This window comes from Gymnogyps californianus, chromosome 3 (genome assembly GCF_018139145.2).
Source record: "Gymnogyps californianus isolate 813 chromosome 3, ASM1813914v2, whole genome shotgun sequence".
Lineage (NCBI taxonomy): Eukaryota > Metazoa > Chordata > Aves > Accipitriformes > Cathartidae > Gymnogyps > Gymnogyps californianus.
The window spans coordinates 78,481,262-78,507,257 of NC_059473.1; the positions used below are offsets into that span (position 1 = coordinate 78,481,262).

At 44.7% G+C, this 25,996-nt stretch overlaps 1 protein-coding gene across 1 annotated transcript; it reads right to left on the minus strand.

Moving 5' to 3' along the window:
* Positions 1 to 4,265: 4,265 nt before the first annotated feature.
* Positions 4,266 to 25,494, minus strand: PRDM1 (PR/SET domain 1). The gene is made up of 6 exons (XM_050894384.1): positions 25,213 to 25,494; positions 18,283 to 18,402; positions 14,850 to 15,102; positions 5,919 to 7,027; positions 5,482 to 5,610; positions 4,266 to 5,067 (listed from the first exon to the last, which is right to left on the minus strand). Exons 1-6 carry the CDS (start codon positions 25,492 to 25,494, stop codon positions 4,492 to 4,494), a joined length of 2,469 nt encoding a protein of 822 aa, XP_050750341.1. The 3' UTR covers positions 4,266 to 4,491.
* Positions 25,495 to 25,996: the final 502 nt, after the last annotated feature.

Below are 25,996 nucleotides of genomic sequence, written 5' to 3' on the forward strand. Positions count from 1 at the left end.
GCAGATACCTGCCCTGTGACGGGCACATTCCTCGGCCGCACCGCATCCACTCAGCCCCAGCTCACGCAGTAATTAGCCAAGTGTTTCCTGGCTGCCTTTAATTACAGCCACAACTATTTCCCTCGCTCTAACGTAATGCCTCTGAATGACAGCAAAGGTTTTGGGCTGCATCCCGCGCGGAGCGCGGTCCCAGCACGTGTTGGGACGCAGCTGTGCACCAGCAGCCGCTGATTTGAACCCAAAGGGCTCATACCCCCTTGGTGAGTCACATTTTTAGTTTTCAACCTCAAGGTTGTAATTGCCCGCACTGGGAATTAGCGGTGTCTCCCCCAGCACCCAGCTGAGAGACACTGGGCTTTATAAACCAGCCAGAAGGGCAGGATCCTCCTTAAATCTGTGTTTGAGTCTATCATCTCAGCGGTAATTCGCCCCGTCCCATGGCAAAGCAGCTCAGCTGGCAAAGCCGTGGAAGCAAAGTGCGCGTCGCCTTCCTGGCCCCATCACGCTTGGTCCCCCCACATTTTCACGCCGATGGCAGCAAGGTGGGCATCGAGCCTGCCCGCCCGCAGGCAGCCCATGGCTCTGTGCTGGGGGCACGCGGCCTTGCAGGGCTGCATTTTATGGCAGCACCCAAAATGACGAGCTTTTCCCCCCTTGCACCTTGCTAACGCTGTTGCGGTTAGCCGACCTGGTGGTGGTGGTGTTGCCATGGCTGAAACCCACTGCATTTCTGGTCGCAATACATGCCTTCAGCGGCTTCCAACCGGCTTGGGGGCTGCCAGAAACCAACGCAGCAGCTGCCGGGCTCGGTCTCGCGAGGCTGTGATCTATAACGTGCATTGTCTTTTTATGTAATGTGTTTTATTAAACATCTTCTAAAGCTTACAAGTGTCCCCAGGACATAACTCTCCAGCGCAGCGTAACGCTTTGCCAAGTAATGAAGTATGATTTATGGCGGTAACGGTTATCCTATGTTTTTTTTAAAAAATTATTACAGCAATAGCTCTGTCGAATATAGGAATATAACATGCTGCATTTGGCACGTTTATGACACCAGTGCTCTGGTTTTCTTAACTCCACAGTTCGGTGTTGGCAGTATTTCAAATTCTTGAGACAGATGTTTAAATGAATTTTTTAAGAGGACAGTGAAATACTTTTAAAACATCATACGGCGCTGAGTGTCTCAATATGAGCAGGAACATTATTTCTTTAACGTTCAGGTAGGGCAGGGCAGCACATGGCCTCTCTGGTTTAGATCTCACAGTAAATGATGGAAGTAGCAAATGTTGAATTAGCTTTCTGGGGCATCCTGGCCTGTTGTTACTTTTTGGCTGAGGTGGTGGGGGGGGAACGGACACTTGACCTTCTCCTGGATTTACTTCGCATTCGCGTCTCCTTTGCGAGCAGTGAAAACAGAGCCGCATTTGTTTTGAATGCCGTTCCCACCACGTTGATACAGGACTAAGTGGTCTCACACTGACATTTTGAGTGTGTCATTGTGGTCCCAGTGGTTAGGGTTTCAGGCCAGAAATGACAATCATTTGGAAAAATGTAAATGAGAACCCTGGTCATGTATCTGCGAGGCAGATAGATAGCATTCAAGTATTTCCATCGAAACACTGAAAATTCTTGGTTTTTAAAAAAAAAATCTGTTTTTGTTTTTTTTTTTTAAAAGGTATTGGCTAAAACTGACGAGAGCGTTGTAATTAACAAAGCCAGGGTATTCGGCTCTGGCATTGCTGTTTGCAACTTTCAATCACGGAAAATCAGAGCCCACAAAGGCAGAAGTCGGCATTGTTGGAGACATCATCGCCCTCGGCGGAGCGCATGTTTGCGGCCGGGAGGGGAAGGCGCCCCGCAACGAGGCTGCGCACGCAGTCAGTGCAGAGAGATTGAAGACAAGGGAAGCATCAGTAAAGCAATGAACACTTACATTTAATTTACATTTGACAATTTGCACATAAATAATGATGTAAACCAATACGTAAACATATGATAGTTTGTTGTTCTAGCAAAGTAAAAAGCCTGTTAACTTTGGTCAGAGTCTTTCTTAAGAGAGACAAAAAAAACCCCCAAACACTGTTGATTGTTGCTACATTCACATGTAAAACTTCTAAGGGAAGGGGGGAACAGTAAAGAGAAGTAACAATTCTTAAAGCTGATGCATATAAATTCTTGTAAAATTTGTATCAAATACAAGAAAGCACTACAGGCAAATAATAGAAAAGTGTGTGTCCAGTGACAGAGTAGTGATACTTTGGTTTATCCTACAAGTAAGTACTATATTTATGAACTATTGCTACATTTAAAAGATGTCAGCCTCACAATTTGCAGGAATGGAAATGTAATGAACTGTAGTCCTTCAAAAGCTGTGTTGAGAGACTTCTATTTCAGGATCGTTTGTTTTTTAGCAGAAGGCATTAAAATGAAGTTTGCTGGAAAAAAAAGATCACCGAATCCTGGATTGCTGAAGCGGGCTATTTTAAAATTTGTAAGAATGTAACCAGACAAAAAGATATACATGGAGGGGAGGTGTGTAATAATGCTACTTATGTTTATGCGAGTCGACCGTGCAACTCGTTAACGGCAGGGTAAAACGAGACGAGGGGGCTCACCCCAACTAACTTCCATCCTGCCCGTCACGGTGTTTTGTGAACAGACCACGCACGGGTCACATTCGGCTTCTTTTCAAGTTCTTTCAGTTACATTTTCTGGCTGCTCGTTCACTGACCACCCGCCTCCGTGCCCTCCGCACACAGTGCCGGGAGAGCAGGGGGACCGATGACCCCCGTCCTGCGAACAGGGTCATGCCCACCGAATTTGCTAAGACGCCACGTGGGGGGTGACGTTATTCACATACGGTGTTCCCAAGTTCAGGCTTCACCTGGACAGCTGTGCGTGCGTGCGTGCGAGTGACAAATGCCTTAGTACAACCTTCTGGTTTCGAGGTCATTGGTAATATGCAAAACTGGATAACATTTGATTTTCACACTTAGATGAAAAATAGGTTTTATTACACGGTTTGGCTCACAACTTAAGTGGTATAAATATATATACATATACATATATAGTATAGTGGTATAAATATATCTATAAATATACATGTATTCTTTGCTACACCTCAAACGTCACCATATCATCTTTGGGCTTAGCAAAACAAAAAGATAAAAGGACGTGCATTCTGTCTTTCCCTGTGCACATTTTGGTTTCTTCTCTAAAGTAGCAAAGCATTTAGATAAAACAGCATTGTCTGCATCACTGGACACAAGCACTGAGGTAATTGTTGTTCAACAACTTTGCAATGCCCTTTTCTTCTTTAATTAAATTAACCACAAAATGTACAAACACAAATACTGAGAAAAATCTGTCGTACAGGAAGGAAGAAAAAAAATGTATGTGCCAGGAAAGGACTTTGTTCCCCACTTCTACCCAGGCAAAGTGGGAGAGGAAAATACAAGTAAAACTGAACCCCTTCTTTCTCAGGGAACCTGACCATCTTTTTTTTATCCCTGGAAGGCTCTGGGTGCCCCCCCCCCCAAAAAAAAAAGAGAGAGAAGAAAGAAGTCTGCCAAAAACCTCCTTTTAGGCAGAATATTAAGAATATTTGTGTGTTTGCTTTTAAACTGCTTTTGGAAACAAAAGAACGTAAGTGAGATTTTATTTTGGAAGAGCCACTTTAAGCTGATGCATTCCTTTGGTCATAAAGTTACATGACAATGTGTGGGGCTATAGCTGTTTTCTAAAAACCTGTGGTGTTGTCCATGGCAGGCAGGTGTTTGCTGTGCCACATCTGTTCCGGGTAGAGCTGCAGGTAGAAGAATCTCTCTCCTATCCTCAGAGAGGCAGGGGTAGCAGTTTCTTCCCTGCTTGCTGCTACACTGGTTTGGGTTTGGTTTTTTTTTTCCTTTTCAATTCCCAGTGGGGTGATTTGCACATAAAAGTACACAGCATTTTTTTCAAACCAACGGATCTAGGATTCTGTATGTCAAATGTCCAACTTTGGCAATACAAAAAACCACATTTGTTTAAAAGACATCGGTACATAAAACACATTTACTGAAACCCCAATCTTAGGTTCTTAAAACAGATGTGCAGAAAAAAGTATCTACAAAGAATGGCCATAAAACAAAAACCAAAAACATTTAAAGTAAAAATTACAATGAATTTTCCAGTCATTGTAAACATTTTCCTAATTATTGCTTTTAGAATGATTAATTGCATAATAAATTATGAAGTACTATCATTGAAAAAATAATTATGGATAGATGATTGTCTTTTAGTAACTGGCGAGGCAATGCACAGTCCTTTGCCCCTTTTTATGCCCTGAGAAAACAGCAACTTTGGAGTTCCTTCTTTCAGCTGGAGAGCGTAGGGAAACTACTGTAAGCCAAGATTGCTTTGCAGCATTGAAACTATGTACAAGCAACTGCTACAGGCACCCTGACTTGCCAAGTCATAAATAAAAAAAAAAAATCACTTTGCCAAAAAGTCTTAAGGGTCCATTGGTTCAACTGTTTCTTGCTTGACCTTTACAGGTAACAGAGGTAGTGGGTGACCGTGAGGCAACTTCATAATTGACATATCTGACGACTCGTAAAGGTTGCATCCTGAGGAGATAAGTCCATTTCCCAGGTTCCTCTGTAGAGATACTTTCAGATTAGCTCCTTCCATTTCCCTCCTGAGCATGGACAGTATATCCTTCTCCACAATCGATGTTAAGTCGATATTGTCCTCCACTTCTTCCAACTTGTCGGCATTGTCACTGATGTCGAACTTCTCGATCTCCTCGTTGATTCGATTCAGGTCCTCCATGGAGAGGCCGGAGGCAGGGGCGACGGGGCAGTTGCCCTTCAGGTGGACCTGGAGGCTGCAGAGGTGAATGTAGCTCTTGTGGCAGTGGATGCATTTATGGGGACGTTCCCGGGTGTGGAGACGCTTGTGCAGCTTCAGGTGCACAAACTGGGTGAATTTGGCCGGGCAGAGCTTGCACTGGTAAGGCTTCTCTCCGGAGTGGAGCCGCAGGTGGGTTTTGAGATTGCTGGTGCTGCTGAACCGCTTGTGACAAACCTAATGTGGGGGGTGGCAGAGAAACAGTGAATGAGTGGGAGGGGGTTTTATGGTTTAAATCGCAGACACCGAGGAGGAGACGGCAGGATGAAGCAGCAGCTTTTTATATCTTCACACTTTCTCACAAAGGGAAAAAAATCCCCACCTTTTTTATTTAAATATTGCTGAATAGCATTTCGAGGATGGCTGATGGCAAAACTGTATCAGGCAGATGTTGCTCTAGCAGGCTAAAGGCAACCCTGCTGTCTCACAGAAGCTGCTGCACCAGGGCTGGAAACAGCTGTGATATGGACTCCAGCCCTGAGCAGCCAAGGGTTTGTCACATAGCCCTCCCCGCACGCCGTACGGGGTGTGCACGAGCCCTGCCGTCCCTTCGGCCTCCAAGGGAAGTTGTCTCTGTGGTGTGTTACATACCTGACACTCGTGGGGTTTTTCTCCCGTGTGTACCAGATAGTGCTTCTGGAGGTGAGCCAGCTGCGTGAAGCCTTTATTGCAAGTCTGGCATTTAAATGGTCTCTCTCCGCTGTGTACTCGGAGGTGCACCTAGGGAGAAACAAAGCAATTAACAATTTGCAGTTTCCAGTACTGTAACAAAAGTACTTTCAGATGTTTCCTAAAGTTAGCAGAAGACTTCCATTGCCAAAATACAATGTTACCTAGTTAATTAGGTGGCGTCAGTATTAAAACACTGTCTTTACAACCATGCTTTCTTGCTGGGGGGTGCCGTATTAAGCCCAGACGGATAAACAGCCTAACAAGCAAGGGAGGCTTGTCACTACTTTTCCTAGATAACCAATAGGGAGAAACCAGAGTCTTCCAAGAAGGCTCGTGTCTTATTCTCCACTGCCTACCTTCAGATTGGAGAGCTGGCCAAAGGTCTTGGAGCAAACATTGCATTCGTACTTGATCTTCCCGTTCTGCTTCTTCAGTGGGTATGGGAGGGTTTTGTAACCGGTCACATTCCTCTTACTTTTAATGAGATTCATGGCTTCTTCACTGCCGGTGGCAGCCAACACCACTGAGGTAGGTTTAGGTTGCATTATGTGTTCGGAACTGGCTGCTGTACCAGCTGTGGGTGACCCGCTGGTAGGGCTGCATGGCTTGTCCTTCATGCTGGCAGCAGCGCCCGTGATGGAGAAGGCACTGTTAGGTGCTGGTATGAGGAAGTCTCTCGGATGATCAGGCTGCAGCAGTCGACGGCCTCCTTCACTGGGCAATGAACTGGGGAGCGTGGTGGGGTTCAACATATGGTGGGAAAGGCTACCTCCGCTGAGCAGGTTGCCATAAAGAGGATACATCCTTGGGAAGAGATTGAAATTGTTGATGCCATTGATATTGTTCAAAGCGCTCAGGTTATTACAGCTCATATTGAATGGAGGTAACAGGAATTTGGGGTAGTGGGGGTTATAGGACGGTAGAAAGGCAGGCGGGAGGTGGCCAGGGGGTGCATACCCAGGGTAAGACCCCAATCCTTCTGAGCCATACGATCCGTTCAAGTAAGAGTATGGCTCTCTGTGCTCTTGGGAAGTAGGTGCCAGAGGCGAAACCGTGACCCCTGGACTGCTGTGAGGGCTTGAACTTTTTAAACTTTGGTCTGGGCTGCTCCTCCCGGAAGGACTTGGCGTAGTAGACGTCTGGATGGGCGAATGAGTAATGTAGCTGGGTCTGTCCATCCCGTATGCTAAGGAAGCTTTCAGATAGTCTTCTGGAATGTGAGGTCGGATTGGGTAGACAACTCGAGGGAAGAAACACCTCTCCGGGCTATAGTTCTTATGCAAATCATCCAAGTCTTTTTCTGGAGTAACTGGTGAAATGTTGGTCTGGAAGAAGTCTTTTCCTTTTGGAGGATTGGATTCCATTTTCAGGATTTCTTTCACACTGTGCTCCTTCTTTGGGACGCTTTTCTGATAGAGCTCATCTTTATCAGCACTGTGCTGCTTTGGATTAACGTGGGTTTGTGCTGAAATACAAAGACAAGGTAATGACTATTTAGATATGCCACCATCATTATCTCTTTTCAAACACAATCTAACTCCTACAAGTTTAGTGGGAAGGAAGGGCCGCTCTTAGAGATGAGCAATCACTTAACTCACCAAAAAACTAATTTCTGTGTGAAGAAATGCCTGCTGGTATTAAGTGTTAATAAAAAGCATTGTTAATTTAAGAGATACCAGCCAGTACATATAGATCGGGTTGATGATTCATTTGCAGAGTGCTAGTCTCCACTTTGCAAACTGATTTCACCTTTCTTTCCCCTTAAGTTTGACTAGCTTTGCTGTTGAATGTCTGTTTAAGCAGTATTTCTAATAAATGTGGTAACAAGCATTTGTTCACAATACAGGTTTAACAGAAGGACTTTGCAGAACGCAAGCTCCCAGAAATGTTCCTCAGTAAAATAACAAGGCACGACAAATCAGCTTTTGCCAAACCACAGCAGTCACTTCACCAGCCAGTTCAATTACTTACAGTACCAAAAAAACCATGGCTGGCTAGGATGAAAGCCTTCTTCAAAGAGAAGGTATTCTCCATCAGTAAACAGATCATTACTCATTAAATATACTGCTTAGGAACATCTACAACAAAGCAGACTATTTACTGCAGATTTCTGTGGCATTCAGTCTATGCAAAACTCCTCCTGCTTACAGCCATACTTTATAAAAAAAATGCTGAAGCAAAGCAAAAGAAAGCAAGACTGGTTGGCTCCAGCTTAAGTTGAAATGTACTTTAAAAAAAAAAAAAGGAAAAGGAGAAAGAAATATGTATTTAGAAGGAAACAGAAGCTAGCATCCATTCGGCTCAGTTCAGCGCATACACTGTTTATTTGTATTCACAGACTCTACCTTGTTATCTGGACATAATACAATATAAACAGTACACTGAAAGATGTCTTCAATAGAAGAAGAAGTCTGCTTTTATCTAATTTCCCAAAGTTAATAGTTATATAATCTTGAAATGATGACTTGTAAGATATTTTATTATAGGGGAAAAACTACAAGCATAGTGGTTATATTTGTGGTTAGTTATGTGCAAGGTTTTTGATCAGGAGGTACAAGTTAACGCTGATAGGTATGTGACTCGAAAGTATCACAGCCCTTTAGCCAAGTTTCTACTTTTGTGACTGACTGTTCTTATTTCACTAACTGAGGTGAGAAACAGTTACTTCTGATTTTTGGAGGACCAGCTGAACCCTGTGAGGAAGATGGGAACAGGCAATGACCATGCCGCTTTCAATGCGGATTCTTTGCTTCACTATTCGCTACCCTGACGGAATCTATCATTTGGCAACATTACCCTATAAGGCAAAGAAAGAGCCATTTATTAAACGTATCCAAGAAAACAGCTGCTTTCAAAGCATGCTCCTAGTCACAGCAACCCACTTTTACAATGGCATCCTTTCTCAAACAGTATTAGACTAGTAGCAAGCAAATTTAGTTTGACATATGTGGGCAGTTTGTGTATTTTCAAGTTGCAATGAAATGCAATTGAACACAGCTATGTTCAATAAAAATATTTCTGATAAAACATAGGGTGTGTTGTACAGCAAGCATGTACACACATAAGTGTGCAGATAGCATGCCAATTACTTCCCTCGATGTTAAAGTTTAATGCAGAGCTGTTTCAAAAATAAATTCATAGCATGTCACGTTGTCTGGCATTAAAAATCATCTACTTTCTTTGGTCATTTTGTCTGTACTCATGGACTGGTAACTCATTTTCTAAATGTCCACCCAGATTTTTGGGTATAAAATAGAGGTCCTACTAGGTTCAAGAAACTCCACAATGGCACTGTGGATAATATTATCTACATCTTATCAGCTGCCTGTCACCACGCCAGCGTCTCAGAGCAAACATTCCAGGTGACACTATCAGCATCGGGAAGTATGGAGACCGGGAAGTATTGAAAGCCGAGCAGGGGAAGGGGGGGGAAGCGGGACTTGTGAAGCCTCACAGCAGAAAAATAAATAAATACCACCTTATCAGGCCCATATCAGTTTCTCAGTGGGGTCTGTCAAGCAGGAAGTTCAAATTGACACTTTTCTCTTTCAAAGAAAGAAAAACCAGGGGGAGGGGAAGAGGAAGGAGAAGTGCTGGCACTGCTGGAAAAGTGATAGAGAAACCGGGGCCACTTCAGCTGGAGGAACAGCTCCTACTGTCACAAGGTTAAACATCAGGGTGGGGACGTACGTGCCTTATGTGCTGGAGCAAGCCCATGAGTGACAGAAAGGAAGCTCACACTGAGAACGTAACTTTATTTGTGCAACAGGCCCGTGTCCCCAGTTGATAGACTAAAGGTAATTGCTCTTTCCTTCCCTTCAAAGTTTTCCCAGTGAAGCCTTCCCTCCTACTGATTTCCATGTGTAGACAGACGTTGCAATATTTAAAGATTATTTTTCAAGCCTAACTGTGACAGCTCTCTTTAGTTTGCAAGCTATCTTTGGTCCATAAATCCCCTCTTGGCTTCTTCCCCTATTACCTGAGCACAAGGGATGCTCGGGAACGCCAGAGAGATCAAAACAAGTTGTGTCAGCACTGTGTAAAATAAGCGAAGGTAATGTCGGGGCCCAAGGAGAGGTTCTCGTGTTTTATACTGAACATGGATTTAAACCAGGGCTGAAACTGATTGAGAGGTTTACAACCTTTCTTCTTGCTCTTAAAGGAGCCATACTTCAAAGTTAAAGAGATATATTTCTTATAAATGGATTTTTTTAAACTTGTGATTTTAGATTTAAGTTCTTACCGATTACAATGTCTCCCTCTCACTCTTGAAATGCATTTCTCCCTCCCACCCCCATATACATATATATACACTAAATATAGGCACATACTCTTCCAAGATCTGTCTAGTTTCTGTGGTCAGAGAGACACACAGAAAAGAGGTTCATGACAAAACAAGAACAGTGCAGCTGCATTTGTAAGTTACTGATCTGAGGGGACAGGGGGGAAAAAAGAAAGAAAAAAACCCAGACGTGCCTCTTTAGGAGCCTGATCCACTTCTAACCGAGGTCAACAGATTATTTGCTCAGATCTGAGATTAGTGAGTGTGTGCAAGAGGAAAAAGGACAAACTCCTGTTACTTTTAAGTATTAATAAAACTTGAGCGGAGGGGCTGCCTGAAGTCACTCCAATGTGGGTGTTCCAGCTACAGACTGCTGCATAGCTGTAGGCTTTGCTCTCATTTCTTGTGTTTCGAGCTGTAGCCTGAGAAAGACTTCATAAAAACAATGATCTGTTTTTTCTAAAAACTTGAAAAACGGTTGTAGGCAGACAGTAATTTCAATAGTAATTTCAGGAGTGAGATGGTACTGAACACTTTGAGTGGTGGAGCTTAATTATGCCGATTCACATTTTCGATCTAAATTAAGCACCTCTTTTGCTAGTAGAAAGAGAACCTCGAAGTTGTGAAGCAGGCAAAACAAAGAATGTTTCCACTCAAAATGAGAACGGAGACCAACATTTAGAAGTATATAATTTGATCATCTGTTTTCTAAATGTGTCCAAAGCATGGTGACATGCTTTTGAAAACATTTTGCTCAGAGAAGGTCTTTAAGGGAGCCTTCAAATAATCCTCATTATTAAGTCAACTTTAGCCCCCAAATTCTGGTTTTGTGAAGACAACCTTTCATATCATTTCAAAATCATTTTCCTGAGCCCTTTTGAAGATTCCAGGAGGCATTTTTTTAAGCAAGTGCAGATGTTTCCTCTCAACCCAAACAGAACAGCTTCAAAACCAGAAAGTGAAACTGCCCATAAACAAAAGGGAAAGCGAGCGGCAGGGCTTAGCTAACGGCCAGCGTGTCAGGGCCAGCAGGAAGAAGAAAAGAATAAATCACATTTAAGAAACAAGCATTAAAAAGTTAATCTTCATAGAATCCAAAAGATTTTAAATAATACCTCGTTAAACCTGTTAATGAAAGAAAAAGATTGCCAAATGTTTTGTAAATATGGAAATTGTCTTCCCCCAACTCAAACTTTTTTTCTGAAGCTTGACCAAAACATGTCACCTGCCCGTACTTGACTGAGGAGACAAACACGACATAAGCAGCAGGAAGTTGCATCATACGATTGCAATACATGAACATTATTATCAAATAGTCATGTCGTGAGTCAATGCAATTGTTAGCTTTTTTGGTTTTGCCTTTTTTTAAAAAAAAACAAAAAACAAAAAAAACAACCTGTTACCCTCTCCACCCTCCATCCCAAAATAATCCTCCTACAATGAGGTAGGAATGAAATGCTCAACTATGTGGGACCCCCAAAGTAAATTTCCTCAGTCTGTTTGCTAGTCCAAAAATAAAATATCACAGACTAAAAAGACTATCTGAGGGCCTATTTGAATGAGATTAAGCACATTTAACAAATTACCGAAAACTGACTTTTTGGCCAGCAGAATATAAAGATCTTGTGCCATCGCACTTAAAACCATTTACTGGACAACGACACCATCTGAAGGTGACATATCTCAAATCTTGATAGAAAACAACATCAGTGGCCTCAAAACAGGCAGAAAGAAGAAGGGGATCATTTGAAACAAGAGTGAGTTTCCACCGCTGGGATAACACGGAGTCTTGCCTCTACCACTATTGTGCAATTCCTTGCAGGCACTTCAACATCCACTCGAAGTTACGTAGCTCCACTTGGAGCTAATCATGGCCATGAAGGTAGGTGTGTGCTTCAGCGTCTGAAGGACTGGGTCAAAGGCCTCAATTCAAGAAAACACAGAGGACAGGGTTAAACCCATAACTAAGTACATGCCTAATTGCTGTCTTCAATCTGGATGCTTTCCTTCTATGGCACAAATGAACTAACGCTGGAGAAGCCACCTTTAATTTGAAAGTTTGCTGTTACAGAGGCAAGTAGATGTTATATGTGGATGTATAAATATATTTATGCTCTAAAGTGGTAGTTCTCTCATTTTTGAGGCCACTAATTACAGGAAATAAAGCCAGAGAAATTCTCTGATACATTTTTCCCTGGAGGCCCATCCCGCTCAGGTGCTTAAAGAGGAACTGAGGTGCTGAACTCCACGACGTGATCCCCAAACCCCTGAGGCACCTAAAGCAAGTTGGCAAGACTGGAAGCTCTCCGTAGGTGTGTGTCCCAGGTGGCCTCTCCTGTGCCGGGCCAGGCAACCAGCCAAGACACGGCTCTTCCAAAGCCTCCCGCAGGCACTGGCATGCTCTGCACACCCAAGACGCGGTGGATGGAGGGAGCTGGGTGCAACACACCACAGCCATAGGCTGGCAGTGCTGCTGCCCCATGCTCATGCCGGTGCATGTCCCAGCAGGAGGGAGCCCTGACTTCAGCCTGCAGCGGGACCTGGACCCCAACTTTCCCTCCCTCTTCCTCAGAGGGTGCCAAAACCAGCAGCTAGGAGCTGGGAGAGGCGGCAATGCTCGCCTGCTCCTCTGAGGGAAGCTGTGCCACTTTAAACACTGAAATATTAGCGATCTGTTTGGCTGGAGAGGGCTTTCCTGACTTTCCAGCAGGTGCAGGAGGTGACCAGTGGGGGGTCCCCCAAGCAAGACTGTGTTAAGATGTTTTGAGGGGGCAAAGCCCCACGTCTGCAGCAGGTTCAGGATGCTAGCGATTTGGGGACAAGCCTTCTGCACTTTATTCATAGCTGAACGCAGTGCGAGGGCACCTTGGCCAGGCTTGTGATAGAGAGGCTGGAGAGGCAGCAGGATGCTCGCTAATTTTAGATTTAACTAGAAGTAGTGGCCTGGGACGAAGGGGAAGAAGAAAACTGAACAGTGCTGCCATTCACTTTAAACTCATCTGGTTCCAGTACTAACACTGGAAAAACCATCCCTGCTTGCACTGTTGCTACAGGGCCTTCAGCAAATAAGCATCTTTGGGAGACCTCTGGATTTTTTTCTGTACTTTTCAAGAAATGGCACCAAAACTTCAGAAATCCTCAATCCTTACAGTACCTGTAGGGTTTCTGGCCCAACTGCAGGCTTTAGGCCTGAATGTGTTTGTCACAAATATGAGGGGAAAAGATAAAAAAAGTGAGAACTTTTTCTCATTTTTCTGAACTGCTATTTTCTTTAGGTAGAGGGGGCTAACATAAAATTTCTAAATGGTTTGAATGGAATTATCTTTAAAAAGAAGCAGCAATATTTCAATCTCAGCGTCTGGAAAGATTGCTCTCTTGAATGTTAAGGCTGAACTACACAATTGTTGCTCAAGATCCTGTCTCTTTAACTCCACATACTGAGCCTACTTTTCCTAAAACAGATTATTCCGCACATGTCTAGACACCTCTAGTTTTGACCTGAGTAAGAGTAACCAGGCAATTAGTTGACACTTTACAAATACATTCCTTGCTACTCCTGCAAGGCAACCTACGATGCCAGCAGATGCAGGAAACTGAGGCTGCGTTTGTGTATCCTCCTAGCTAGTGGCCAAATGTGTGTGGCTCAATCTTTGCAAACTCCTCATCCACAGGAACCCTTAATGCTGTTGTCTCGTCCCACCTGCAGGGCCCATTGAAAAGCCAACAGTTCATCATATCAATAAATAAAACCACACAGTGAGTGGTGAAATGACATATGTGCAAAGATGACAGAATCAGTGAGGTATTTTTTGAATAGGGAATATAGCAGCATAGGACATCCCCTCCCTCTCTTCCCTCTGCCATTAAGAGAAAGCAAATTTTCTTCTGTAATTTGTAGGGAAAGACCAAAAACTGGTGAAAGGACAACATCCACAGAGGACAGATGTACTTTTGATTAATCTGAATGTATGACATAATTTTCATGATGCGGGGTTACATTTTAGCTCTAATGATCCCCAAAGTAACACTGATATTTTATAACCCATTATTTGTTGCCAAATAACAGCAAATAGTCCTTTTTATAAAAAAACCTGCTCGCAGTTTTTCCTTCAAATTTCAATGTAGGCACTGGCAGAAGGACAAAAGAATGCTCTGCTCTATCTCAGAGCAGCTAGCAGGAGGGGAGACAGCCTAAGAGTCAAATGAGAAGTCAGCAAGAATCTCTCCCTCTCTTCAAGGGGCTCTGGGTGAGGTGCTAGGCAGTGATTAAGCTATGAGCAAAGCGCTGCGGCTGGAAATGATCAGAAACCACAGAGGAACACAGAGATAAACTCCTGGAAATACCTCTTCCCCCTGCTACCAGTGCTGTTATTTTTGAACAGAAAACAAAAGCTGCAATATACAGCCAAGAAACGGGGACAAAATACACGGAGCTTAAAAAACAAGTAACCAGATGAGAAGACCACAGGAGGTTTGCTCGCATAAGATAAGTAAGCGTAGATGCAAGGCTCAAAGAGCATTATGCTGTCAACATATATTTTGTCAGACACCTAGACAGAGTCATGGCACATGGCCACTTCCTTGTACAGTGAGGGTAGCCCTTTGGGAGCATGACTGGACAGCCTTTAGTATATGCTATCAAAGCAGACTTTTGCTCAACACACTACAAGATCTGGACTTGGAAAGTCTGAGAGTGAACCAAGCTCTACGGTTCTGAAGGCAGAGGATATCTTCAAGTTGTCTGTCCAGAATTTCATCATATTTACAATCATTCACTCAGATTGTAAACCAGTAACTGCTCAGATTTTTTATAATCTGTTTACATTTGAACGGGCACAGGGAACTTATTCTGTTGTGTTGGGTTTTTAAATTCCCCTTTTCCACTCCAAGCTACCTACTGTGACACAACAGATGATGCAGCCGTCTAATTATACAACTTATTATTAGATCATATAGGCAGAAGAGACATTACTAGCATTCCTTGTTTATACTGTAATCCACTTACAGAGGTTCATCATTGTCAGCTCTCTGGAGGAGGGATAGTGCAGCCTCTCTGCAAAGTCTCGGCAATACCACACAAGCAGCTCTTGGTTGGCAGGGATGGGCTTGATGGTGTAGAAGTAGATGTTCATTCCATTCTGACAAGCAGCCAAGTTCTGTTCCTGAACAGAGTAGCCAGGGTTTACATAACGCATCCAGTTGCTCTTGTCCTCATTAAATCCGTCAATGAAGTGGTGAAGCTCACCACTTGAATAGATCTGGAATAGAGAGGAAGTGCTTATGAATATATATACGCACAATACGCAACACGTGCGCACAGAGTCCAGAGAGGAAAAATGATAAGCTTTTTTTTTTTTTTAAATGAGCAGATATTACTCAAGTAAGAATTCAAGCTGGGTTCCCCCCTTTCCAACTATGATATCCTCTGCGTTAAGAAAAGAGATGCTTATTCAAAGGTAAGACCACAGTCACCTTTTCCATTTCTGCTTAGCCTGTGTCTCTGCTAGTATGGACAAATCACACCCAAAATCTGAAATGCAGAGTACTCTCCCTGTGTGAACAGTCTACCCTAGAGTCCTCTTCCTGGTGCTATGATCAACAAGTGGGTGATGCTAATGACTGCAGGTCTGAGTGCATGCTTGCATTAATGCTTTGAGTCACCTGTGTATAAGACTGACTGGCTGTGCTACGTCAGAGTCTTTCTCGCCTTTTTCTATGGCCTCTGTACTTGCAGTTTCCTACCAACCACCTCCACCCAAAGGTTTAAACTATGCAAACATCCTCCACCCCCCCCAGAGTCCTAAAGCAACACTTGCTCATAGTTGGACTGTAACCCTTTTGTAGAAAGGCTGGGCGAGGCAAAGATGAACTTCACCTGCCATAACTTAACGAAGACCTGGAGAGGGGCCAGCCGATGAGAAGTCACTTTTCCTATCGAGGGACACGTTCTGGCTTGACCACAGAGGGGAGAGAAAACATTAATCTAAAAACTGCTCAGCGGCTTGGGGGGAAAGAAGTCCCAATCACTGACAGAAGCTACTGTTTCTTAAAGTGGTAAGAATAAGAGAATTAGTTAAAAAAAAAAAAAAATCAAGAAAAATCCAGGAGACACGTTTGTTAAAGACACATCCCTTACTCTCGCGGGGAACTAGCTCCATGCTGGATGAAATGGGGTTCCTGGGTTTCGCAAAACAGATGACTGGGCAAAAGCCAAACCTTGAAACGGGAGCAGCTTGCACCAGCGACGCACCTCGCTGAGCAGGAAATGCCTTTCCGAAGGGGAGACAGAGCTTATCTCAGAGGGAAAACACTCCACGGCATGTTCCTGCCTTTGTGTTCACACCACTGTCTTTCGCACCTACCTGGCCAGGCAGTGCGCCCTGCAAGCGCCTGCCAGCCGGCTGAGACCTCTCCTCTTCTCCCCGAGAGAGCTGCTGGCAGAGAGGGGCAAGGCAGCCTGGCCCTTTAACGTGGGCCGTAAACACCAGAATCACTTTCTTTAAGAGTAACTTCCTGTAAACTGAGAAGGGGGAAATACATGTGGCCTCATCAAAGCGGCTTGCGAGAGATTTTGCGGTGTGTTTGTTATGAGAAAATGGAAGGGAGCTGGGCGACTTGTGCTGCATCAAGAGGAGCCTTCGGGTTTCTCTGCTCACCCCAGCTCGCAAACTTCCAGGAACGCCGGGCTCCGGCGCTCGATGCCTGCCGCCGCTTCCCAAACCGGCCCCTCCACCGCTCCCACGGCAGGGCCACGGATGCTGCCGGTCACCATGCTCTGGGGCAAAGGCGCCCCACCAGGCTCCCACCTATTCTGGGGAAGGCGAGACCAGATGTGCTGAGTCATGGCACGCTTCCCAGAAATGACGTTGGCCCCGGGCAGCCCCGCTCCCCTCGTGCGGGCAAGGCACACGCAGCGTCCCCCTGTGCGCGTAGCAGATGTTCCTGCTCCTGCCAGCAAGCCCAGGACGCCTTTAATAACATGTGGGAAGTTATCTCCCACAATTTCCTTTGCATATGCAAGCCTGTGTCAGACCCCTAGGAAGGAATTCATTTTCGGTGCAGCAGCCTGTCTTGAACGAATCAAGAGATTATAACAGGGAATTTAACGATGCTTAGATGGCTCCTAGGATATTATTTCTGAGGATCCCTCTGCATTAAGGCTTAAAATCACATCATGAGAATGATGTAATCTTTCTCGCTGCAATATATGAATCAAGTCCCGCAAGATGGTTAGCAGCCCCGCTTCCCAATGTTTGCTGTCTTATTAACAACTGGCAGGGCTAGGGCCGGCATACTGGTCTCTACCTACGCTGGATGCAAGCTCCCAAAAAATTCAGCTAAAAGAAACATTTTGTAGCCTTATGAATGTGAAAACAGTTGCCTGCTTTGTAAAAACGCTCATGCAAATAACTGCCTGTGCAATGCTGTATTACATTGCACAAAGACAATCTGAGAAAACCAAAATGATGCAATTAGGTAGGAAGAAAGGAGTGTGGGGAACGCTGATGCTTGCCCTGGGTTTCACCTGGATGTGAGGTTGGGATATTGCTGAGGCAGGCAGGGACCTGGGCACAGAGGCTTGGATATACTCCCAAATCTACCAATTTAGACACAACCTAAATGGCTAGAAGGCAGCAAAACAAATCCATGGAAGGAGATGGGGCTGAAGGAATGTTCTCTAACAATTAATAATGGGTCTGTAAAGGAAACTGAGGATTACGTCCACTGATAAACCGGAAGCATATTCCCCAGCACAGACTTCCCAAGCCAAAACAAATTGGCTGGTGCTCCCTTCCAGCTTATACTACAGAGTACAAATTAGGCATCACCTCTAGTGTTTGTCTGCCATTAATGGATTTTTCCCTTCAATAAGATCCGTGGGCTGCTTTTAACACTTTCTGAAGTGGTCTAGAAAAGCTTATGACTTTAATGATATACGCTGAAGACCACCACCACTGTGTTACAGCAGTTCTACTCAAAACCCAGAAAAAAATGTCACAAAAGGTATCATAATTCCAGAGCAAAAGATTATGCTGTACTTTCACAGCTTCTTCATAGCTGGAAAAATCAAGGATACATGATATTTCCATAAACAAGAATGACTTTCTGCTGTGAAGAAATGCAAAATAACCTGCCCCTACAACAAGCAGCAGAACTATTTCTTTACACAATCAAGCACCGGATCCATTTCAGAAGACAGAGCTGGGAAGGGCTGTGCATCTCCCCTGCTCTCTCCACCCACATAGTCCCTACATCCAAACCAGCCAGGCTTTTACTCGGCTTAGTTCATCCCAGTGGCTCTGTTCGTGCCTGGCAGTGTACAGAAGTTGCCCCCTGCATTCACACAGGTCTCAAGCAGGAAGTGACCCAGCTTCTCAGCTGTACTCATTTAGTGATCTGCTTACTGCAACAACATGGTGCTGTTTTTTCCTGCTTACCCGCCAAAAGTATTTTCTGTTCGCATTCTTGGGAACCGTATCGCTGGTATAGATCTCTCCTACCAGGGGTCCAAAGCGCGTTCCTTTTGGGATGTACTCTTTGCTTATAACTCCAGTGACCTACAAGAAGAGCAGTACAGGATCAGTCCATCGCCAGTAGAAATGGAAAAGTCTTCCTTCCTCTCCCCTGTGCCCCGAACTTAACAAGGTAAAGCAACCGATGCAAGAAATTTTTAGTGACGGGTCAGCAAAACAGAAATAAATTAACAACCGTGTTGGATATGATACGATCAGCTTTGTTAGATACTAGCATCTTACCGAGACATATGGAAGCCAAAGATGAACACCGCCTGAAAAATGTGTTTTGTGGAAATACATTTACAAGAAGAAACAGTAAGTGAAATGTACAGAGACTGTCAAATATCTTCAGAAGTTATTTCTCCTATCAAAGGCAACCCCCAAAAGTCTAGTTCCAGCAAACAAAAATATTCAAGAGCTATCAATCACTTCACTGCTACAGAGTTCACTTTTCTAATAAGTTAGGAACAGGAATGACTGCTCCTCCAGATCAAAATGAAACCTCCCCCCCACCCCCACCTTCTTCGCTCTATACCCATCCCAATAGCTAAAAGAAGAACAAAAAAAAAGATGACCTACAATTCTCTCACCAGCATACAGTGGCATACAAAACAGAATATGAAATGGCTTTGGGACATGTACTCACAGATCACCCTCTTTTATAAAAAGGAGGCAGCAGTTCCGGTAACATATGTCAAGTGGGTTTGGTCAAAACGGCGTAAGGGTTTTGATGAAAATGCTCCACTCTGCTAGGTCTAAGAAATGTACTCTAGTTGTTCAGCTTCCTTCTTGACAGTAATTATACCAAAAAAAGTCACTGACCACAAATCAGGAAGCAATTCATCATTATTCAGAAGAACGTGCCTTGGAGTAACCCTTTGCAAAACACTGCTGAGTTACTGGTTTTGTCTCTCTCTGTTCCTCACCAATCTTCTTAAATTTAATGTATCCAAACAATGTTAGAAAACCAACAATTTTGTAAACCAAAACCCACAAGCCTTTGCAAGATTGATTCTGCTGCTCAGACAGGGGGAAAAAAAGGAAGGTAAAAAGTCCATTAATTCGGTATTATAACCAAACTTTCATGGCAAAATGTATTAATAATGTCCCCTTCACACATCTTGCCACTTGTCTTTTTGCTCATCAGGATTTCAGAACAAGGCAGGAACAGCAGAAGTAGTTGATGAACACTAAGAGTTGGGATTACTGCTGTCTGTACCCCGCAAGGAATCAACATTCTTACCAAAGCAGATTAGCACTCATCAGACCCTGCAGATAGCTCACTTCAGTGAGCATTTCTTTTTCTTCGTAACAGTCCTTCGCAGCAAAGGACGGTAAAAACCCTGGACTGTAGACAGCACTTCACAAATTAGCTAAGCTTTGTGATTTTCTCATGATACATTTTCTTCTGTTGTATCACCCTTGGTGTGAGAGAGGGAGACAGACAGAGAAATACTTGCCTGTGTATTGGTCAAGATTAAAATCCCAGTAAACAACTAACGCCTAGCATAATTTCACATTAAATGTCAAAATAAAGGGGACAAATAACAGCCATGGAATCAAGGAGGTAATCCACCCGGAGACGGATTGCTGGGTGTATGTGGTGGCTATTTGCGCTTGTCTGCGTTTCAACACATGTTTCAGCACACTACAAAAAAAATTAAATGTCAACAGTAGAGGTAGTTAAATGCCCCATTGATCTGTGCATCTGGACTGAAGAGAGAGAAAAGGGACTTCCAGAAATTTTCCTACACCTACCACAAGCTGAAACAAGCTCAGTGGCTCAGTTTTATTTTTGTCTTGCTTGTACATTTCTCATAGAGAGCTGAAAAAGGCAGATGTTCTTCTCATCTTCCCCATATATCTTCATTTACATCCATCTGCCCTCTCATAAAAAGTTCACAACCAAGCTACAGCACACCCTACCAGTTTTACTGCATGGTAGCTTGAGTTTTTTCATGGTTTTAAAATATCTTGGCCTTAATTAAAACGACTTTAATGAAATTCTCAGAATCTCTAGAAATCACTCCTCGAACTAGTCAACTTGAAACACTCACTGAACTGGTGTCTCTGACACAGCAGATACTTTTTGATATCCACCTTACATGCAGTGGTTGCTTCTCCCCCAGCGCAGCTGAACACGAAGACGATTTCTCACCCTGTACCCATCAGAAGGTTATTTTGGCAGAGGATGTTCTGCACATCCGTGTGTGCCAACACTGAAGTTTCACTAAACCAGACTAAAGCTGTCCAGACAACTTTTAACCAAGGGTGGCTTTCTGGTCAGCAATTCTTGGCCTCCGTTGTGCCCCACAAGCTCAGCTGCTGTGGTCAAGGAGGGGTACCCTCCAGGAGAGAGGTGCTGGCAGTGCCAGGACAGGCTGGTTCGAGGCTGCCAGCAGCCTCCCTGCTGCAGTCAAAACGGGCTCCTGCCCTGCCGTAGCTTAGAGGGGGTGGCTTAACAAGAGGCCATGAATTACAGAGCTGCTGAGGGCTTACAGGCAAAACAGCGAAGGAACTCCACGTCCACAGCTGAGGGGAAGCTGTCTCCAGGCTGCTGAAAAGCTGTCGCAGAGGCATTTCAGACTTGTGTCCACCAGGTGTCCTTCAGCACATTGCTGCCTCTCGGCGATGAGAGACCTTCCAAAACAGCCTCGTGGCAGGGAACCACAGGGGAGCGTGACCTGAGCTCGCTCCCCACGAATAAAAGCCTACTGCCCTTGTGCAGCCTTCTGGGTCAGAACCATGCCACAAGGGAGCAACGTGCTACTTTCAGAACAATTTCCTCTCTACAGACACTCACCCCCTCTCCCTTCAAAGCTCCAACTTTCAACACTCTTGCAAGCGGGCCGCTACCACATTTTTCCTTTCAGTAAAACAGCATTTCCAGCACGAAGATGAAGTCAAACGTTGGCCTGAAGCCGCAAGGCCGGTTCCCAGCACTGCGGGCAGCTGTGGCCCCTGCCGAGGCCGGGCTGAGCTAACCCGCTCTCCCCTCGGTCCGAGCGGGACGGGATGTGCCGAGAGGAACCGGCTGGCGGGCGGAGGTCAGCTGCAACCTGGAGGTGCTGCAGCGGCGGCGCCCAGCCGGGCTGGCGGGGAGAGCCCGGCTGCCTGCGGGCCGGCCCGGCGGGGGGAGCCCGGGGCCAAGGCCGGGAGCAGCCCGGGACGGCGGCGGCCCTGGAACTGACCAGGGTCCTAATGCGGCGCCGGGGGCCGGGAGCCGGGAGCAGGGCGGCAGGCACGGGCAGGCCTGGAGCCCGCCAGGCCTGGTCAGTAGGCCGGGTGGCAGAGCACATCCCGCCCTGCCCGCAGCCCCCGGACAAGAAACGGATGGGCTTAGGTTCCGAATTTGATATTAAAAGGCGCTTTGAAAGACCAACACTCCTACATCTTTGTTTGGGGAGAGGGCACTGGAAGTAAACGACGACCCCTGTTAATTCTGCAAGGGGAGGATATTTTGCAATAGGACCACTAAACTACTTTAAAAAAAAAAAAACAAACCTAACAAATTCTTACCGGCTTCAGTTAAATAATAGTATTCTCCAAATGCAAATAGGGAAGGCCATCATGTGTCCTAGAATAACACTGATTTTTTTTTTTTAAATTGCTAGTTCTACAGTTACATAAGCCCGCATAAATTTTACCCCTTCCTTCAGTGACCAGCTTTCTAAAAGAGATGTCATGAAATAAAATGCTTTCAGACTGCTTCCTTGGTGATCACATAAAAAAGAAATAAAATAAAAGCAATAGGGGAGAGCAAGTGTCTGAGGTCAGCGAGGCATACTTCATGACAGCTCAAAATTAATGCTTTCATCAAAATCACTGATTCAGGGTCTGTCTCTAAGAAACAGCCTTATCACAGAAATGCAACAAGTAACGGGTTTGCTGAGATATGTTTCCCTCTGTCAAGCTCACGGACCAGGATGAGGCACTAGTAATATTCAAGACAGCAGAATAACTGGCACTTTATATCAAGAAGGGCTGTTCAGGCTTTAAGGACTGAGACCAAAGGGAAAAATCATTGAAAAAAATGTTGTTAAACATCTGCATGAAAAAGATCATTCACATATGGCCTTCTAGAGCGTGATTTTGGCACTGCGTTTCATCATTTTTTGTCAATTGCTAAAACTGGAGGAAAGGATAAATAATTCACGCATAGAAATAAATAAATGACTTCATGTAAATCTAGCAGCCTAAAATGTTACGACCAGTAGTAATTCATTTTTTAAAATGCTGACACATACTGTGAACTCATAATGAAAAATGTGTCCTTCAGAAAAATCCCCGATCAAGATCCAAGAATAAACAAGAGTATGACATGTCATGGACTCCCTTTCAAATTCAATAAACCTTTAAAAAGGAGCTACTTGCTTCACAAAGCATGCAAGGAAAAGAAACACAAAAAGCAACCCTCCCCAAACAACAGCAGTTGTACTTCCTCCCTCCTAAGCAGGCACGCAGTACTTTTCCTACTCCAAGTGGAGATATAATACTAATCGTGACAGCACTAGGATTTCATGATCTAATCATGACAGTATTAGCATTTCACAAGCAATGTATTATATATGTTTTTGTCAATAAACTGACTCAGCATTTAAAACTCTCAACCAGATGAAGCCACAGCTCTCCCCAAAGTTAACAATGAAGACAGCTCACATCTGAAACCCACTGGCAAACACGCACACACGCATCTCCTGAAGTCTTACCTCATCCTTTCGCAAGTGAAAAAAACCCACCCTATTGAGCTGTCAGGACTTCAGTGGTTTTCCATGAGGTCAAAACCAGAATCAGGCTCCCTCGCTGACCCCAAAAACACTGATGTGCAAGAGCACCACACACCCAGTCCTGACCCCACTGAACAAAATCAAACTTGGAAGGCAGACAGAAAAAAATAATGTTTCACGTCATAAGTTGCTAGAATGCAAGCAGATTATGCCATTTACAACTATTTCACCCTGCAGACAAGTAGCAAACGAGTGACCCATCCGTACATTCACAGGACCGTAGCGTTCACAGAAGGGTGGGAAAAAAAGGATCAGGTTGGCCCTTTCTTTCAGAGCTACCTTAGGAATAGTCAGGGTTCGAAAGCTCCTATTGCTCTATTGCTCCTTATGGTAGGTGCTATTCAGTGCAAATAAAAGACCGGGGGGGAACTTTGGAGAACAAAAGGAGGATGTCCTATATTCAGAGTCCCACTAGCAGGGAGCTGCACGGGTCACATTTTACAAGGAAGAACCAGGAATCTTTCAACAACTTCTCTCTCCCCCACCTCTTATAGAGAGACGGCAGCAATCCTCCTACCCCGATTCACTGACCTGAGCTATAGCGTAAGGAAATTACACCTCGGTCTTTCCAAACACAGCGCTGGGAATTTTGAAAGCTCCTCGGACGTCTCCTGCCGTGGCAGCAAGACTAAACGGGGGCAGAGAGAGCAAGCAGCCTGAGCAGCCAATCAGTCACCAGCCGGCTGCCGAGGATCTGCCCAAGCTGTCGCACTGCAAGTTCATCCTTCAACCAAGAAATCCTGCCGTATCACACAGTGGAGTCACAGCTTTACCTTTCCCCCGCCCCCCCCCCCCCCCCCAAAAGTAAGACCTATCTAACGATGCAATAACACAAAACAAGGTTTCACACTTCTTTTCTGGAGCATGTCCTTTCTCTGCCAAAGTTCTGCAGGGCAGGACAGGGCAGATGGGAAGAGAAGAGTGATTTTAAGGAGAATTTAGCTTTAACCTTTTACCAAACCTACTAGGCACTGCATTAGGCACTGCCAAGCTGAATTCCACGGTGCCAATACCCTCCAGCTGGGGGTCTGGCCCTATTTCTGTACGCAGGATTAAACAAGTACCTACTTTGGAAGGAAATATTTGATAGGCATGGATGAGTGTACCTCTTCTTTTCAGCTCTGTGGTCAGTGTGTTTAGCCAAAGTAGAAGCACAGGTAATAGCTGCTATACCACAAGTCTCAGCACAAGGAGAAATGAAGGGTTGTCCCTTGGGTTATTACCCCGCTGAACATCACACCTAGCTATAATAGCTACTCTATATGAAGGAGTAAACACAAAACCAAATTGCTCATCCGGGCTCATTTCTTTCCAGCCCTTCTGAAACAACAACAAAGAATGTACCCACTCCAGGGACAAGGATAGGACAGACTCGCACGGCTAGCTACCAGTGAAGATACTGTCCCAGATAAACAAAAGTTAATTTAAGCTACGGCCACCCTTCTGTCAAGCTTGCTACAGTTCTACCATCACTTCCTTAACCGACATGCCGGAGTTTTTAAGAATTTAGGAAGTCGGGAATACAGCAAGCTCACGAAAAGAATAAAGCAATTTCATAACCAAAGGGAAAACAAAAAGAAATAATTAAACACATTTCCAGGAATTTGCGTTGTTTTTTTTTTCCCTCTGCTTTTTTTAAAGCTATTTATTGGACAACCGAGGCACTTTAATCTCTGAGCCAGAGGCAATGAATGGTCCTGGCAAACAGCAGTCTAGAAATTGGCACAGAGAACTACCCCACAGTTTAAATATGCTTATTCAGATGCTGTTCAAATTGTGTGAAAATTTAACTGTTTGCGAATTGGTACAGAACTAGTTTCAGGGATAGGCTGGCTGCAATTTCCAGTGAAAACATTACACGACAGATGACCAACTCACAGTTTCTTAAAAGAATTATTAGGGTCCCATCTTAAAAGCCAGCGGGCAGCATTTGGTGGTGGTGGCGGGGTGAGTGTGTGTGTGTGTGTGTGTGCTAAAGAATGGAAGCCAGGGTGAGCACACACTTTCCAAAGCGCTGTGATTTGGCTTGTCTGACTCCAACCTTCCCCAGAGCGTTGCCGCTTACCTCTTTGCAGTTAGATGCGTATTTGAAAGTCAAGTTCCTTGGCAAGGAAGCCTCTGCCTGAGTTAGGGTGCCTCCGTCGGCACTGGGATCCAACGGGTGATCATTTACAATGTACGTGCACTTCTCTTCAAAATCGGCTTCCGTCCACAGAGTCATGTCAGCATCCTCCATGTCCATTTTCATTGTCCACTCTCTCCCTTTCACCAGATTCTTGAAACTCACAGCGTCCGAGCTACACTGTGTAGCAGCCTGGAAAATAAGAAAACAGCCTTTAATCCTCATTGTCCTTCAGTGTTGTGGTTTCCGTTGAGACAGCGTGACTAATACAGTAGTCTGTGACACTTTAAAAGCGTACGCAGGATAGTTGGTACAGTTGAGTAATAGCCAAAAAGCAGTGTAAACGAAGCTGCTCTGACTGAAGCAGTGCCTTAAAATGCCAGCCTCAGTAATAATGAGGAGGGAACAAAAACAAAGAGGAAAAAATCCCTAGGCTGACAACCGCTTTACCTTTTTCAGACCCTTTCCTTAATGCCTCAGAGAGAAAAAAAATATTCCATGCTGAAGAAAATGTGGGGTCATGGCTGCGAGACCACTTAGTTGCCTGTGGAAAAGCTGCCTCAGAAAAGTGTCACAAACAAGGAGAGGAAGAGGAAAGGAGCTGCTGTCTGCGTCTGAATGAAGCTAAAAATGGAAAGCGCATGTTGGAAGAGCGGAACCCAGCCTTGCCTCTTCCAAATGGGGAAGCCTGAACTTTCCCACCGGCTTTCAACACACAAACAACTTT

Bases quoted from the DNA above. Each gene is read 5' to 3' on its own strand.
- PRDM1 (XM_050894384.1), bottom strand. From the start codon at position 25,494: ATGAGGATTAAAGGCTGTTTTCTTATTTTCCAGGCTGCTACACAGTGT. The intron at 15,103-18,282 runs GTAAGCAGGAAA...TCTCTATTCCAG, and splicing joins ACAGAAAATACTTTTGGCGG to ATCTATTCAAGTGGTGAGCT. The intron at 7,028-14,849 runs GTAAGTGGATTA...TTTGTATTTCAG, and splicing joins GCTGACAATGATGAACCTCT to CACAAACCCACGTTAATCCA.